This window comes from Nicotiana sylvestris, chromosome 7, assembly GCF_000393655.2.
Source record: "Nicotiana sylvestris chromosome 7, ASM39365v2, whole genome shotgun sequence".
NCBI classification, from domain to species: domain Eukaryota; kingdom Viridiplantae; phylum Streptophyta; class Magnoliopsida; order Solanales; family Solanaceae; genus Nicotiana; species Nicotiana sylvestris.
Window position 1 is genome coordinate 146,066,530 of NC_091063.1, and position 14,342 is coordinate 146,080,871.

Consider the following 14,342-nt stretch of genomic DNA (forward strand, 5'->3'; position numbering starts at 1 on the left):
GCTATCAAAGGCAACAATACCAAGGTCAAGGACAACAAAATCAATGGAGGCCTAACTCGCAAGGGCAAGGCAACCAACAGTGGCGAAATGACCAAGGTAGCTCAAATTAAGGAAATTGGAATAACAACAACAACTTCTGAAATCAGAGTTCAAACCCTTATGTTCCACCAAAGGGGTAATATTCAAATCAAGGTTCCTCAAGTGATTCCAAGGTTGAAAACATGCTTGAACGAGTATTGCAAAATCAAGAAAGTTCCGACACTTCTATGAGGAATATGATCGAGCTTGTTGGTTCTCATACCACATCCATTCAAAAATTGGAGATGCAAATGAAAGATCTCTCTAGGGAACAAAATCCAAAGAAAAAGGGGACACTTCTAAGTGACACAATTGCGAACCCAAAGGGTAGTGGGAGTGGTCCAACTTCTCATTGCATGGAAATTACTACTCGGAGTGGGAAGGTACTTCAAGGAGAAAATGAACAAGTGGTTGAAGTGGAAGAGTTCGAACAAGAGGTTGAGGCACAAGTTGAAGAGCCAATTGACGTTGAAGCTAAAAAGATCCCGGAAGAGTTGAAAGTTCAAGAAGCGAACCAGGAAGAGGTAAACGAGAAGGTAAAAGAGACACAAAAAACTTTACCACCTATTCCTAGACCTCCTCATCCTTTCTTGCTAAGAAGGTTGATGATAGCAAACTCAAAAAGTTCTATGACATTCTCAAGCAGTTATCGGTAAATATCCCATTTATGGAAGCATTTCAAGAGATGCCGGGTTTTGATAAGTATTTGAAAGACTTGATCACCAATAAGAAAACCAACAAGAATGAAGTGGTGAATGTGACTTACCAGGTTAGTTCCATCATTGCAACAACCACCATTCAAAAGAAAGAAGACCTAAGAGCTTTCACCATTCCATGCACTATTAGGGTGCGTGATTTTGCAAGAGCTCTTTGTGATAATAAGGATAGCATCAACTTGATGCCTCTTTCTATTTAGAAGCAAGCGGGGTTAGGTATGCCGAGGCCTACAAGTATGAGGTTGCAAATGGCCGATCATTCCATAAAGAGACCGGTGGGAATTGTCGATGATATGCTTGTAAAAGTGGGAGAGTTCCATTTGCCCGCCAATTTCGTAATCCATGATTGTGTAGTTGACAAAGAGATCCCTATCATCTTGGGGAGACCATTTCTTGTTACAAGAAGAGCACTAATGGATTTGGAACGGAATGAGATCAAGTTCCGTGTGAATGATAAAGAGGTCACATTCCAAACAAGCAAGGGTATGAAACTACCACATGAATATGAAAACATCTCGGTGATTGATGTTGTTGATGAGGTGGAAGATGCAGTTGAAATGAAGATGGAAGAACAATGCCTCGGTGAGGCGTTGGCGGCTATTTTGGTATATTTCGATGGTAAACATATGGAGGGGTACATGGAATCAGTAAATGCATTAGAAGGTCTTGGGTCCTACACTTATGCCCCAAAAAAACTCTCTCTCGACTTAGAGAATAGAGTCACTCCTCCCGTAAAGCCTTCAATTATTGAGCCGCAACAACTAGATCTCAAACCACTTCCACCACACTTGAGGTATAAATTTTTTGGCTCTAATGGCACTCTATCAGTAATCGTTTCTTCTTTGTTGAATGATGTGCAGGTAGAACAACTGTTGAATGTATTGAAGGAGCATAGGCAAGCTATTGGGTGGACAATAGAAGACTTCCGGGGGATTCCTGCTAGAATTTGCGAACACAAGATACAATTGGAGAATGAGAGTAAACAATGTGTGGAGTATCAATGAAGGTTTAACCCTTCCATGCAGGAGGTGGTAAAGAAAGAAATCATCAAGTGGTTGGATGCCGGGGTAGTCTACCCTATTACTGATAGTTCATGGATGAGTCTGGTGCAATGTGTACCGAAAAAGGGAGGCATGACCATGGTTGAAAATGACATAAATGAGCTCATCCCAGCAAGAATAGTGACCGGATGGAGGGTTTGTATGGATTAACAGAAGCTAAACAGAGCTACATGCAAGGACCATTTCCCTATGCCTTTTATTAATCAAATACTTGATCGGCTAGTGGGAAGGTCATTCTACTGCTTCTTGGATGGATATTCCGGATACAACCAAATTAATATTTCATTGGAAGAGCAGGAAAAGACAACATTCACTTGTCCATATGGAATGTTTGCTTTTAGCCGGATGCCATTTGGGCTATGCAACGCTCCGGCTACTTTCCAAAGGTGCATGATGTCAATCTTCTCAGACATGGTGGAATATTTCTTAGAGGTATTCATGGACGATTTCTCTGTCGTGGGTGATGCTTTTGAGCATTGTCTAGATAACCTTAGACAAGTGCTCAAAAGATGTAAAGAAACAAACCTTGTGCTAAATTGGGAGAAATTCCACTTCATGGTGGATGAGGGAATTTTTTTGGGCCACAAAATTTCCAAACAAGACATAGAGGTTGACCGGGCAAAGATCGAGATCGTTTCCAAGATTCCTTTGCCTACTTCAGTTAAAGGTGTCCGAAGTGTTTTGGGGTATGCCAGCTTCTATAGGCGTTTCATCAAGGAATTATCCAAAATTACAAATCCCACGTGCAAACTCCTTGAGAAAGATGCAAAGTTTGTATTTGATGAAAAGTGCCTCAAAGCCTTTGAGGAATTGAAAGAAAAGCTCACCACACACCTATTATTGTCACACCCGATTGGTCTCTTCCATTCTAACTCAAGTGTGACGCTAGTGGTGTAGCTATTGGGGTGGTACTTGGCCAACATCATAACAAGATTTTTCACCCTGTCTATTATGAAAGCAAGACACCTAATGGAGCTCAAATGAATTATACTGTGATTGAGCAAGAACTTCTTGCCATTGTCTATGCTTTTGAAAAATTTCGGGCTTATTTGTCGGGGTGCAAAGTGATAGTACACCGACCATGCTACTCTTCGCTATCTTATGGTGAAGAAGGATGCCAAACCAACATTGATTTGGTGGGTCTTTTTGTTTCAAGAATTCGACTTTAAAGTCAAGGATTGGGAAGGGACGGAAAATCAAGTTGCGGATCACCTTCTAGGCTTGAAGAGGCAGGGAGACCAAAAGAAGACCTTGAAATCAATGATGCTTTTCCAAATGAATACATACTGGCATTGTCTAACACATTTGCTCCTTGGTATGCCGACATCACTAACTTCTTGGTTAGTGACCTTGTTCCCAATGGATTGGAAGCTTATCAAAAGAAAAAGTTCTTACGGGAATGTAGGCATTACTATTAGGAGGAACCCTTTTTGTTACATATTTGTGCTAACAACATCATCCGGTGGTGCTTTCCAGAAGATGAGGTAATGGCAATTCTCAAGGCATGCCATGATTCACCGGTTGGGGGTCATCATGGAGGAAATCGGCCGGGGGAAAAAGTGCTTGAATGTGGCTACTATTGGCCAACGATCTACCAAGATGCAAATCAAATGGTCAAGGCATGTGACCAATGTCAAAGACAAGGGTCAATATCTAAAAGACATGAGATGCCGATAAATTTTGTATTAGAAGTTGAGATCTTTGATGTGTGGGGGATAAACTTTATGGGCCCTTTCGTGAGCTCGTATGGGATGACCTACATCTTGGTGGATGTGTACTACGTCTTTAAATGGGTCGAGGCAATTGCCTTACCGAACAATGAAGCAAGGAGTGTGACTGCATTTTTGAAGAAGAACATATTCACACAGTTTGGTACTCCAAGGGCCATCCCGTGTGATGGTGGTTCTCATTTCTGCAACAAGGCTTTCGCTGAGCTGCTTAAAAAAATATGGTGTAAAGCACAAGGTGTCCACACCCTATCATCCTCAGTCGAGTGGTCTGGTTGAAGTTTCGAATAGAGAAATCAAAAACATCCTAGCGAAAACTGTCAATGCAAACAGGACCGTACTGGTCAAGGAAGCTAGTTGATGCGTTATAGGCATATCGCACAATATTTAAGACCCCTATTGGCACTTCACCGTACAGTTTGGTTTTTGTAAAAGCTTGTCACTTGCTAGTAGAACTTGAACACAAAGACATGTGGGCTTTGAAGAAGCTGAATCTTGACTGGGCTGAGGCTGCTAACCTGAGGATGACACAACTTAATGAGATGGAAGAATTCCGTCTCCATGCCTATGAGAGTGTAGCCATATACAAAGAGAGGATGAAGTTTGTCCATGATAAGAAGATCTTGAAGCGGGAGTTCAATTCTGGTGACTTGGTCTTACTCTTCAATTCAAGACTCAAGTTATTTTCGGGTAAACTCAAGTGCAAATGTTCTGGCCCGTTCAAAGTTGTGAGTGTGTCTCCCTATGGTGCTATTGAATTGGAGTCGGAGGATGGGACTCGAACTTTTAAGGTGAATGGACAACGAGTCAAGCATTACCTTGGTACTGCAGGAGAAAGGCATTTGATAGAACAATTTGCTCTAAGGGATAGTCCAATAGAAGCTCCTACCAAGGAATAATCCAAAATGAGTCAACTGCATCGTGCCGCGACGTTAAATCAAGTGCTTCTTGGGAGGCAACCCATGTGTGGTAACACTCTTTTGTAGTTTTTATTATTATTTACGTAGATTAGATTGAGCAAGTTGATGTGTGTGCTAGAGTGCATGTAAAATATCATGAACAAGGTCCTAGTGCTGAAGAAACTGAAGGAAAGAGAGGTTCAGATTGAGCGACAACTATGCGGTCACATAATGACTATGCGAACCGCATGGTCATCGCAGACTCAGGCAGAATGTTTGGCTAATTTACTTGTCAAATATGCGGTCGTTTCTCATTTATGCGGCCCATATATGCACTTTGCGATTGCATTTTTCATAGCAAAGTGTATCTAGGCTACCCAGTCATAAGTCCACCACATAACACTTATGCGATCGCATATTGTGTTATGCGATGAACTTATGCGCCACATATCTGCCCTAACCCACTCTCTGTACACACTCACGTTTGAATAAAAAAAAATAAAAAAAAAGAAAAAAACAATGAGAGAAGAAGAGAACGCATAGAATCTGCTAAGGACGAAAAAGAGAAAGGATCAAAACACACTCACAATCTTTCCCATTTCAATTTTTAAATCCTCGAGTTTCAGGTATGGCTTCTGGTTTCTCTTCTCTTCTCTTTACTCTTATTCCTCCTTCTTGTTCTTCCTCTTGTAAATCTAACCTAACTCGAAAGCCATTGATATCTGAATTTGTTTTCTTGTAAATGGTCAAATTGGGATAAATGTTTTACTGGCTTGTTAGTATAGTATGTGCATTTGATTTTTTTTGGTAAGGAGTGGATTGAGGAATTGCGTGTGTACTATAGTTGATGAACCAAAGAGGGGAAAGTCTGAGTACCCCTCTCTCTTGTGAAATTAAACGCAATGGGCTTTAGACTTTTAAAATGGGTGGCAATAAGAACCCACGTGATTTGGGGAAGGTGTAATTTTTGTGAGGAAGATGACTTCTGCGGGCCGCATAATCTCTTTGCGGTTCGCACAATTATTGCATATGACCCCCCCTAAATTTCCCTAAGCTAGAACAGGTTATGCGATTGCTTTTGCAATGGAAAACCTTTTATGTGGTCCACAAATCTACCGCAGAGTGAGGCAGGACATCAGGATATCTAGCCTTCAAATATGGGGTCACTTTACGATCGTATAACCACTTATGCGGTTGGTTTTGCAATTGCATAACTGTTGATGACTTTCTGTTTCTGCACATATGCGATGGTTATACGGTCCGCATACTTGATATGCGATCGTATAACCCATTGCATAGTGGGCTCATTTTTTTGTTCTTTTTCTTATGTCTCTAATAAATTTCCCTAAGCTATTTCACTCACTCCTACAATATTTCATCAATAGGAATGGCACCAAAGAAGTCCAATCGAACGCAATCAATGCCCAGTTGTAGACAGAAAAGGGCTACAAATCCTAGCCAACAGGCAGTGCAAACAAAATGTCAGCAGGCTCATGCACTCCACATTACTACGGAGCACTCCTCCCAGCCTAAAGAGGAGGAGTCATAGAGTGACCTCGGACCTATTGCTGATCTATAGGTTGAGGCACGAATGAAACTGGGGGAGGACCTTAACCTCCGGTTTGAGGCCAAGGGCTCCCTAGATCTATACAAAGTGGGCTTTCAAAGAGGAAAATTCTCGAGAAAAAGCAATTGAGTTTAAATGGGCTATCAAAGCATTATCCTCACATACTCGAGACATCAAGCAGAGGAAGTGGGAGTTCTTTACTAAGGTCCCGGATGAATACAATGAGATAATTGTGAGGGAGTTTTATGTTTCATATGGTGCCTCAACGAGTGCTTCATAGAAGCGTAACAGGATCTTTGCAAAGTCTTTCTTAGTGCGAGGGGTTGAAGTTAGTTATGGTGCTGAGACGATCAATGAATGGTATTTTGAGGATTGGCGGTTAGGCACAACTGAATATGGTGCTAAGTCGCCAACAAACACAATGAGCGTACCTGGGTTGCCTCTATCATAGCAAAGGGGACACCGGCCTGGATTGACCCTAAACACAAGATTTACAAGGAGGATCTCATAAGGAAGGGTCGATACTAGCTTAGCTTTGTTACATCCCGTCTGATGCCGTCCAGAAATGAAACTGACATCAATATTGAGAAAGCACTCCTCATTGTGTGCATCATGACAGGCATCAAGATTGATGTGGAGGAAATAATATTCCAAGAGCTGGGAATCAAAGCCAACCAGAAACAAACCTCACTTCCTTTCCGCTGCTTGATCACTGCTCTTTGCTAAGCTTCAAGTGTGCCTCCTCTGCCTAGGCATGAGAAAATGGAGAAGGCTTTTAAAGACATCAACATCATGAGAATCAGTGATGTAGTAGAAAAGGAAACTGCAACTCAGTCAGAGACTCACATTCCTCCTCCAACAGATATAGCAGCATCAGAGGTCCTTGCATTGCCGAACACCTCTGAGGCCCCAACTACTTCCACAGCCACTCCACAGTCCTCTATTGCATAGGCCCAGGTCCCTTTACGAGCTCTATCCTAGCTAGGTCTACTTGCTCAGCATGCCAATGCTAATGCAGACCAGCTAATCAAGGAAATTCTCAACCTCATCCGGCAAGCATTGACCCCTATCCAATCCTTAGTGACTGTTCTTCAGCAGCAACATCAAACTTATGAGGATCGCCTCAAGCACGTTGAAGCGCATCTTGAGAAGGTTGAGCAGGGTGAGGTTGGAGGTATGCCTCAGCTCCGGAAATATATGGATGATTTGAAAGCTGAGCTGCAGAAGATGCATGTCGCGCCCCTTTTTCCCTCTTATGCAATCGGGAGATCGGGTTTATGACATTTCGGGTGTAGGACAACTAGTTCCTTGGGAACTAGGGTTTGCATTTGAAGAGTCGCCACCTAATGGTTTAAGGCGCAGTAGGACACCTATAAGGGTTCACTTCTAAGTTCGTTTGATAACCAGAGATTGGGTAAGAGCTTGAAATTATCCTAAGGGGAAGGTATTAGGCACCCCTCAGGATCCACTAGTGTGGTTCCCGACTAGTCAGTTTTATGAATTTGTGCAATTTAGCAAATAGACAAGTATAAGCTCAAATAGTAGGGGTTTTAAATTTAAACACATAAAAGAACAATTAAAAGACGAGTTCTTGAAAAGAAGTTTGCAAATAAAGGGCAAGGGGGTCCTAGGTTTATATTTAATATGGATCACATCAATGCGATACCCGGTATGACACTCCTCAAAAAAGGGAATACACGTGGTATTAGCGCACCGGCCATCATACCCATATCTACCCTTTCCACCCCATTATGGTATTAAAGCGCGAAATGGTGTCGACCTCTATTTCACGCTACTACCCGTACCTTCCTATCAGTCCCGAAGGAGTTTAGGACTACTATTCTTAAAGGGGAGGGATATTAGGCTGATTTTAGGTTTTAAAGGTGAAAAAGCTAAGGTGACATACAAAACATATGGGGTTGCACGCTAGGGGAAACATGTAACAAATAAGAGGCTCATATATACCTCCTCAAACAAAGCACATAAATAGCATGACTTAAACATACATCTAAGGTATGAATTTAACATACTAAGGTAAGGGAAGTTTCAATTATTGAGGCAGACCAGTTTATTACATAACTCAGATAAGAAGTCTGAATCAGGCCTACCTGCTGGTTGTAGCAATTGCTAATTAACAAAAGGCGAATTCAATTTTATTGTTATTATCACCTAAAACATGCCTAAGTGTTTGGGTGAGGTCCTATAGACATGATATCTAGTTGGTTTAGAATATGGCAAAGCAGTTCAATTTTAAAGCAACGATTTGAGATCCTACAGGCATGCTCTCTAAACTGTATTAGTAGGAAATGAGAGAGTTGTTTAAAAACTAGTTAAGAACAGTATGAATGAGGCTGATTTTAGACTAGACTAATTTCGGATCCTATAGGCATGATATCTATTATTGCTGATTTAATTCCTATAAAAATGATACCTAGTTGAACGTGTAATGAAGCAGGCAGAATTTACTCACAATTCCTATAGGCATGATTTCTATAAAAGGTACTGATGTTTTAAGCGTCAATACTACACATGGGGGGAGGGGGGTGATTTGTGTAGTACCCAATTTTTGCTTAACTAAACTATAGAAGAACCTGGTTCTTCTAGGTGTTCCAACTATTACTATTTGCGGAATAAAAATACAGAAAATGGAACTAGAAAGCACCAGGAAAAAGATAGACACAATGGAATTGATTCTTCTATCTCTTTCAAGTAGCTTCAGGAGTGCACACTTAAATCACACACAAATTACTTGCAAAATCGCCTTGCTCTTTTGCTCTCAATTTAGTTACCTTCTGCGTATATGCATTACCTGTAAAAGAGAACAACACTGACATTTAATAGGTTAGTAATTAGAGTTTGATTGGAACTCAATTGCTTCTCTCCTATCGTAGAAGAGTTCATGATGATCTCAAACTCTAACACTATCTTCATCCTAGATTGTGTTCTCTTCATATAAGGAGACTTTCTCCCCTTATCCAATATGCAACCTTTTCGATCAGATCATGAGATATTGCTACTTGATCAGTAGGACTTATCTCCTTCATGTGCATCTCACATGTATAGGTTGATCATGACTGTGCTTTACAAGATGGACCTGGTCCATGACTGAGTTCTTTTTGTCATTCTTCAAAACTTCACCTATTCTTGGGCCAACAAATTCCCCCTTTTTAATGATGACAAACTCTGTGCTTTTTACTGGTTTGGAACCTGTAAGAACTTAGCTTAACCATCAATACTAAACTTAGAAAATTCACTTATCATCAAGGACCAGGTTAATTAAGTTATAAATATCACTTATTTTCAGAATGTGTAAAGCACAATGTCTCTTCCCCCTTTTGGCATCATCGAAAAGTTGCATACAAAGTGTTATACCCAGATTTTAATAAGTACTCATGGCCACTGGGGTAACTGCAAGTGCAATCATGGTGCAATCATCAGTAATCAAGCAAACATATTTAAACTATCAAGGACAGATTAATCATTGAACGAGAGCAAAACAATAGTTATCATTGACAGAGATATGTTGCCACCAACAATCCACAAAAAGAAAGAAAAACATTCAAACATGAGCAAAAACAAAAGATAGAAACATTCCTAATCTGGGTCACTGAGGTACTAAACAAGTTCAGGAGTCCTAAAGATTGGAGGAACTGGAGTGTTGGATTTGTGTTTGGAGAAGACTCAGAATGTTATGAAGAATTCCATCATTCTTCCCTTTTCTTTGGCAAGCTCAGTTGTGAGACCATCCCTCTTAGTTTCCACTTCAATCAGACGAACCTTGAGCCTAGCTATTTCAGCATCCTTGGCTGCATATTCCTAAACCAGAGTCCTAACTTTGCTGTTGATGGGTGCCTTCTGAGATGAACCAGGTTAATTTGGGATAGCAGTGACTGCATAGTCACAAACGAGAAGAGTATTGATGCCAAAGTGATCCTTGCTCGAGGACATTTCCCATTTCTTCAGAGGCACATTGAGTCCATCTAGAACTGTGGTTAGAATAAAGCCATAGGGAGTAGCATAGGCCTTGAAGCCATTTATGACCCTGTCTAGCAGCTTGATAATGAAGGCATGCTAGTTGATTTGCTTTCCTCTCTCCAGGCACTCCATAAGAACTAGATCCATGTAATTAGAAATGTGCCTTCTCTCCTGTCTGGGCAATAAACACTTCTTGACAAATTCAAACAAGACCTTGTGCTCAGGCCTCATTTCACTTTTCTGCACAGCCCTGGCTTCATTCACCTCTTCTGAATCACAAAACTTCCTGGTGATTGCAAGAGAAGTAGGGATGGAGTCCAAGCAGGGCCACCTTTGCCTTGTATAGTCATCAAATCTATCAGAGGGTATGTCTTGGATCTCTCCCAGTTTCTTTGCATAATTGCACTTGGACTCCTTTCACTAGGCTACTAACAATGCTATCCTTAACCGCAACATTGGCCATAAATTCAATTAGCTCATTTCTGGCTAGCCTACCATCCATCTGAAGGACCATGTCCTTCCATCCCTGAGCAGCTAAAGCATCCACCAATCTCATCATTCCTGGTTCCACCAGGTCTTTCAGCATTCTACCCTTTAAAATCTTTCTTTTGCCAAACATGGCAAGCTTATCATGTTCCTTCTCAGAGTCATTTACTTCTTCTTCTCCACTCCAGTCATCATCTTCAGAAATTTTTGATTGTTTTTTTTCACTACAGATCTTGTCCTCTTGGCTAGTATAGGTTCAACAGCCTCAGACAAAGAGAAAAACTTCTTAGAGGAGGTCTTGGGCTTTTTAGGCTAGGGGGTAGGAACCTCCATTGATGTACCCCTTTCTTGATGGACCAGTTCCATATCCTCTTCCTCAACAGCCTCTGAGGATTCTGCAATCTTTCCCTTTCCTTTATCCATTTTCTTTTTCTTACTCTCTTTTAAAGCCCTCTGTAGATCAACTTCACTCTGTTTCACCCTACTTCTTGTGGCTCTACCCCTTGGCATTGAAGAGGCAGTAGGTGTTGGGGATGAAGCCTTTCTTTTCTTGGAAGGCTTAGGAACATTGGGGGCTTTTGTTGTGGGAGTTCTACATTTCTTTGGGTCATAGCTTGCCCCAACCTTTTTCAGTAGGTCTGGTAGGGTCTCTTCAGTAGATGAAATAAGTTCATCTCTCTGTGTGCTCAGATGAACCAACCCTTCAGTTGCTTCCCCAGAACCATTTCCCCTTGACTTCATGCCACTCTTTTCTACCCTTTCTTGTGCAACCCCACAGACAGCAAGAACTGCTCCCTTCCCATTTCCCCTCTCATCACCACATACACCCTCTCTCTCTTTTTCTTTTTCAAAATTCTTTTTACCTCCACTCCTTTGTGACCCTGGTACTTTTACATCCTTAACAGACCCAACCAGAATAAACCTAGATTCTATATTCTCAGAAGAAATTGCCTTAGATGGAGATTCTTGAGTCTTTTCAGAGTTAGAAGACCTAGGTCCTTCTCCCTCAGTAGTGGATTGATATGATTTAGAATCAGAGATGGAGCTGGAGTTTTGGGCCTGGCTTGCCTTCAACTTTTCATTTAATTTCTTGCTCAAAGCCCCAGATGCTAAGGTCTTTCGAGCAAGCATTTTCACCCTATGCAGTCTAGGTTTTGGCGGTGTACTAGGTGGAGAAGGTGTGGATGAATTTGAGGGAGATGGTGGTGGAGGAGTTCCAGGATTGTCTTGTGGGTTAGTCATGATCGTTGTTTTCTTGAGAGAATTTGGGAATTTAGAGTTTTGGAGAAGAGGGCAAGTGAAAGTGAAGAAATGTTTTTGACGGTTTGGAATTATAAAGATGGAAGGATAAATGATGTGTATTTAAAGAGAAATACACATTTAATAGGTAACGACAACCTTTTTCAGTGGTCAAATAGAGGTCTAATCAACTTGAAATTCCAGATTTTGAATGATCGGTTTATCTTCCCTAGATTTAGGCAAAATTTTCGGTTTAGAGTTCTAGGCAAACAGAACTGGTTCAATGCTAACAAATAGAATTTTCTAGGAATTTAACAAGTATAGGACTTCTGCTCATGATTGAATTATTATTCTTTCTAATTGTGCAGAGTATAGAAAATATACCTTAGCTTTCATATGAACCCATACTGATAAACCAGATTCTTCATTTAGAAGTCTCTTGAACATGCGTCAAATGCCATAATAGAGAAAATTTTGTAAGAGATCAGTGAGTCATATAAATACATGTCACAGGAGTATACTAATTAAAGTATGAAACTGAGTAAGAATTAATCTAGATAATTACACAAGTTCAGAATTCCTAGCCAAATTTGTTTTCTTTTATTTTTTTCATTTTTTTCATTGTGCATTCTGAGATGGACCTATTAGGTGATCTTAATCATCCCTAATTCCAACCTGTTCCTCTCAATGTTTTCTCCACTCAGTGCTTTAGTGAAGATGTCAACAATTTATTTATTAGTAGCACAAATTCTATGGAGATCAATCCTTTATCATAGTTATCTCTTAAGAAGTGGTGTCAAACATCAATGTGCTTAGTCCTCTTATGATGAACAGGGTTCTTTGTCATACTTATAGCACTAGTGTTATCACAGAATATAGGAATTCAACCAACTTCAATGCCAAAATCTACCAGCTGCTGTTTGATCCATAACAATTGAGCACAACACGAAGCAACAACAACATATTTAGCCTCAGTAGTGGATAAGGCCATTGAATTTTGCTTTTTAGTGGCCCAGGATACAAAACATGAGCCAAGAAAGTGAGCCATACCTGAGGTGGTTTTCCTATCCACAAGGAAACCTGCATAATCAGCATATCCTACTAGATTGAAATTACTACCTTTAGGATACCAAAGACATAGATCAATGGTGCCTTTCAAATATTTTAGTATCCTCTTGACAACAATTAAGTGAGACTCTTTTGGATTGGCCTGAAAGCGAGCACAAAGCCCTACACTGAAAGCTATATTAGGTCTGCTGGCATTAAGATACAAGAGTGAACCAATTGTACCCCTATACAACTTCTAATCAACTGATGAACCAGGTTTATCTATGTATAATTTAGTGGCAGTTGCAATGGGGGTGTTTATTTCCTTTGATTCATCCATTTTAAACTTTTTGATCAGCTCTTTTGCATACTTCTGCTGATGGATCATGGTTCCATTTGGGCTTTGTTTGATCTTTAGCCTAAGAAAAAGTTAAGCTCACCCATCATACTCATTTTAAACTAACTCCCCATTAATTTGGCAAAATCCTTACTTAGTTTATCAGTGGTGGCCCCAAAGATTATGTCATCAACATATATTTGTACTACAAGGAGATCCTTACCTTTTTCCCTTAAGAATAGGGTACTATCAATTTTACCCCTTTTGTAGCCATGTTCAAGCAGAAATTTGGACAGTTGTACATACCATGCTCTAGGAGCCTGCTTGAGTCCATAGAGAGCCTTGTCTAATTTGTACACATGCTCAGGACATTCCTTGCTCTCAAACCCTGGAGGTTATTTCACAAACACTTCTTCTTTCAGGTAGCCATTCAGGAAGACACTTTTGACATCCATCTGATGGAGAGTGAATTCCATGTGTGCATCAAAGGCTATGAGGAGTCTTATTGCCTCTAGTCTTGCAACTGGAGCAAAAGTCTCATCATAATCTATCCCTCCTCTTGTCTGTAACCTTGGACCACAAGTCTTGCCTTGTTTCTTATAACTGTTCCATCTTCATCAAGTTTGTTTCTGAAGACCCATTTTGTACCAATAATTGATCTATCCTTGGGTCTTGGAACTAGATGCCAAATTTGATTTCTCTCGAACTGATTGAGTTCATCTTGAATTGCATTCACCCAATCTGCATCCTGTAAAGCCTCAACAACATTTTTAGGTTCAATAAGAGATAATAAAGCATCAAAAGCACACATATTCTTTAGTTGTGATCTAGTTTTGACTCCAGATGTTGGATCAATGATTATGTTCTCAATAGGATGAGAACTTTGATACTTATGAGGTTTCACAACCAACTAATGTCTGCTAGATGTTTCTCCCATGTTCTGTTGCTGAGGAATAGGGTCATTAACAGGTTCTTTTAGGGGATTTGTTTCAATACCTTTTTGATCAGTTCCCCCTGTCAGGTTTCCCTGAATGGAAGAACCTGTTCCATCACCTGTTCCTTCTTTTGGTGCCACTTTAACTTGTGCTGAGACTTTAGTCAAATCCTTTACCAATCCAATGGCTTTATCTTCATGTTCTTGTCTCTCAGAAAGAACGTTAGTTTCATCAAACACTACATGCACACTTTCTTCTACACACAAAGTTCTTTT

General features: G+C 40.5%; 3 protein-coding genes across 3 annotated transcripts; 2 read left to right on the forward strand and 1 right to left on the reverse strand.

The window, feature by feature from the left end:
* The first annotated feature begins 221 nt into the window (after positions 1-221).
* On the forward strand, positions 222-994 carry LOC138873910 (uncharacterized). Its single transcript, XM_070152398.1, has 2 exons — positions 222-614; positions 680-994. The coding sequence occupies exons 1-2, from the start codon at positions 222-224 to the stop codon at positions 992-994; spliced, it is 708 nt and encodes a 235-aa protein (XP_070008499.1).
* Positions 995-4,052: 3,058 nt separating this feature from the next.
* On the forward strand, positions 4,053-4,481 carry LOC138873911 (uncharacterized). Its single transcript, XM_070152399.1, has one exon. It carries the CDS (start codon positions 4,053-4,055, stop codon positions 4,479-4,481), a length of 429 nt encoding a protein of 142 aa, XP_070008500.1.
* Positions 4,482-10,381: 5,900 nt separating this feature from the next.
* Positions 10,382-11,751, reverse strand: LOC138873912 (actin cytoskeleton-regulatory complex protein PAN1-like). The gene is made up of 2 exons (XM_070152400.1): positions 10,851-11,751; positions 10,382-10,704 (listed from the first exon to the last, which is right to left on the reverse strand). The coding sequence occupies exons 1-2, from the start codon at positions 11,749-11,751 to the stop codon at positions 10,382-10,384; spliced, it is 1,224 nt and encodes a 407-aa protein (XP_070008501.1).
* Between the last annotated feature and the right edge of the window lie 2,591 nt (positions 11,752-14,342).

Excerpts from the sequence above, each read along its gene's own strand:
- LOC138873910 (XM_070152398.1), top strand. The coding sequence starts at position 222 with ATGCTTGAACGAGTATTGCAAAATCAAGAAAGTTCCGACACTTCTATG. Across the intron at positions 615-679 it reads AGGAAGAGGTAAACGAGAAG|GTTGATGATAGCAAACTCAA; the intron begins GTAAAAGAGACA and ends CTTGCTAAGAAG.
- LOC138873911 (XM_070152399.1), top strand. The coding sequence starts at position 4,053 with ATGTGGGCTTTGAAGAAGCTGAATCTTGACTGGGCTGAGGCTGCTAAC.
- LOC138873912 (XM_070152400.1), bottom strand. The coding sequence starts at position 11,751 with ATGACTAACCCACAAGACAATCCTGGAACTCCTCCACCACCATCTCCC. Across the intron at positions 10,705-10,850 it reads ACTGGTCCATCAAGAAAGGG|ATGATGACTGGAGTGGAGAA; the intron begins GTACATCAATGG and ends AAATTTCTGAAG.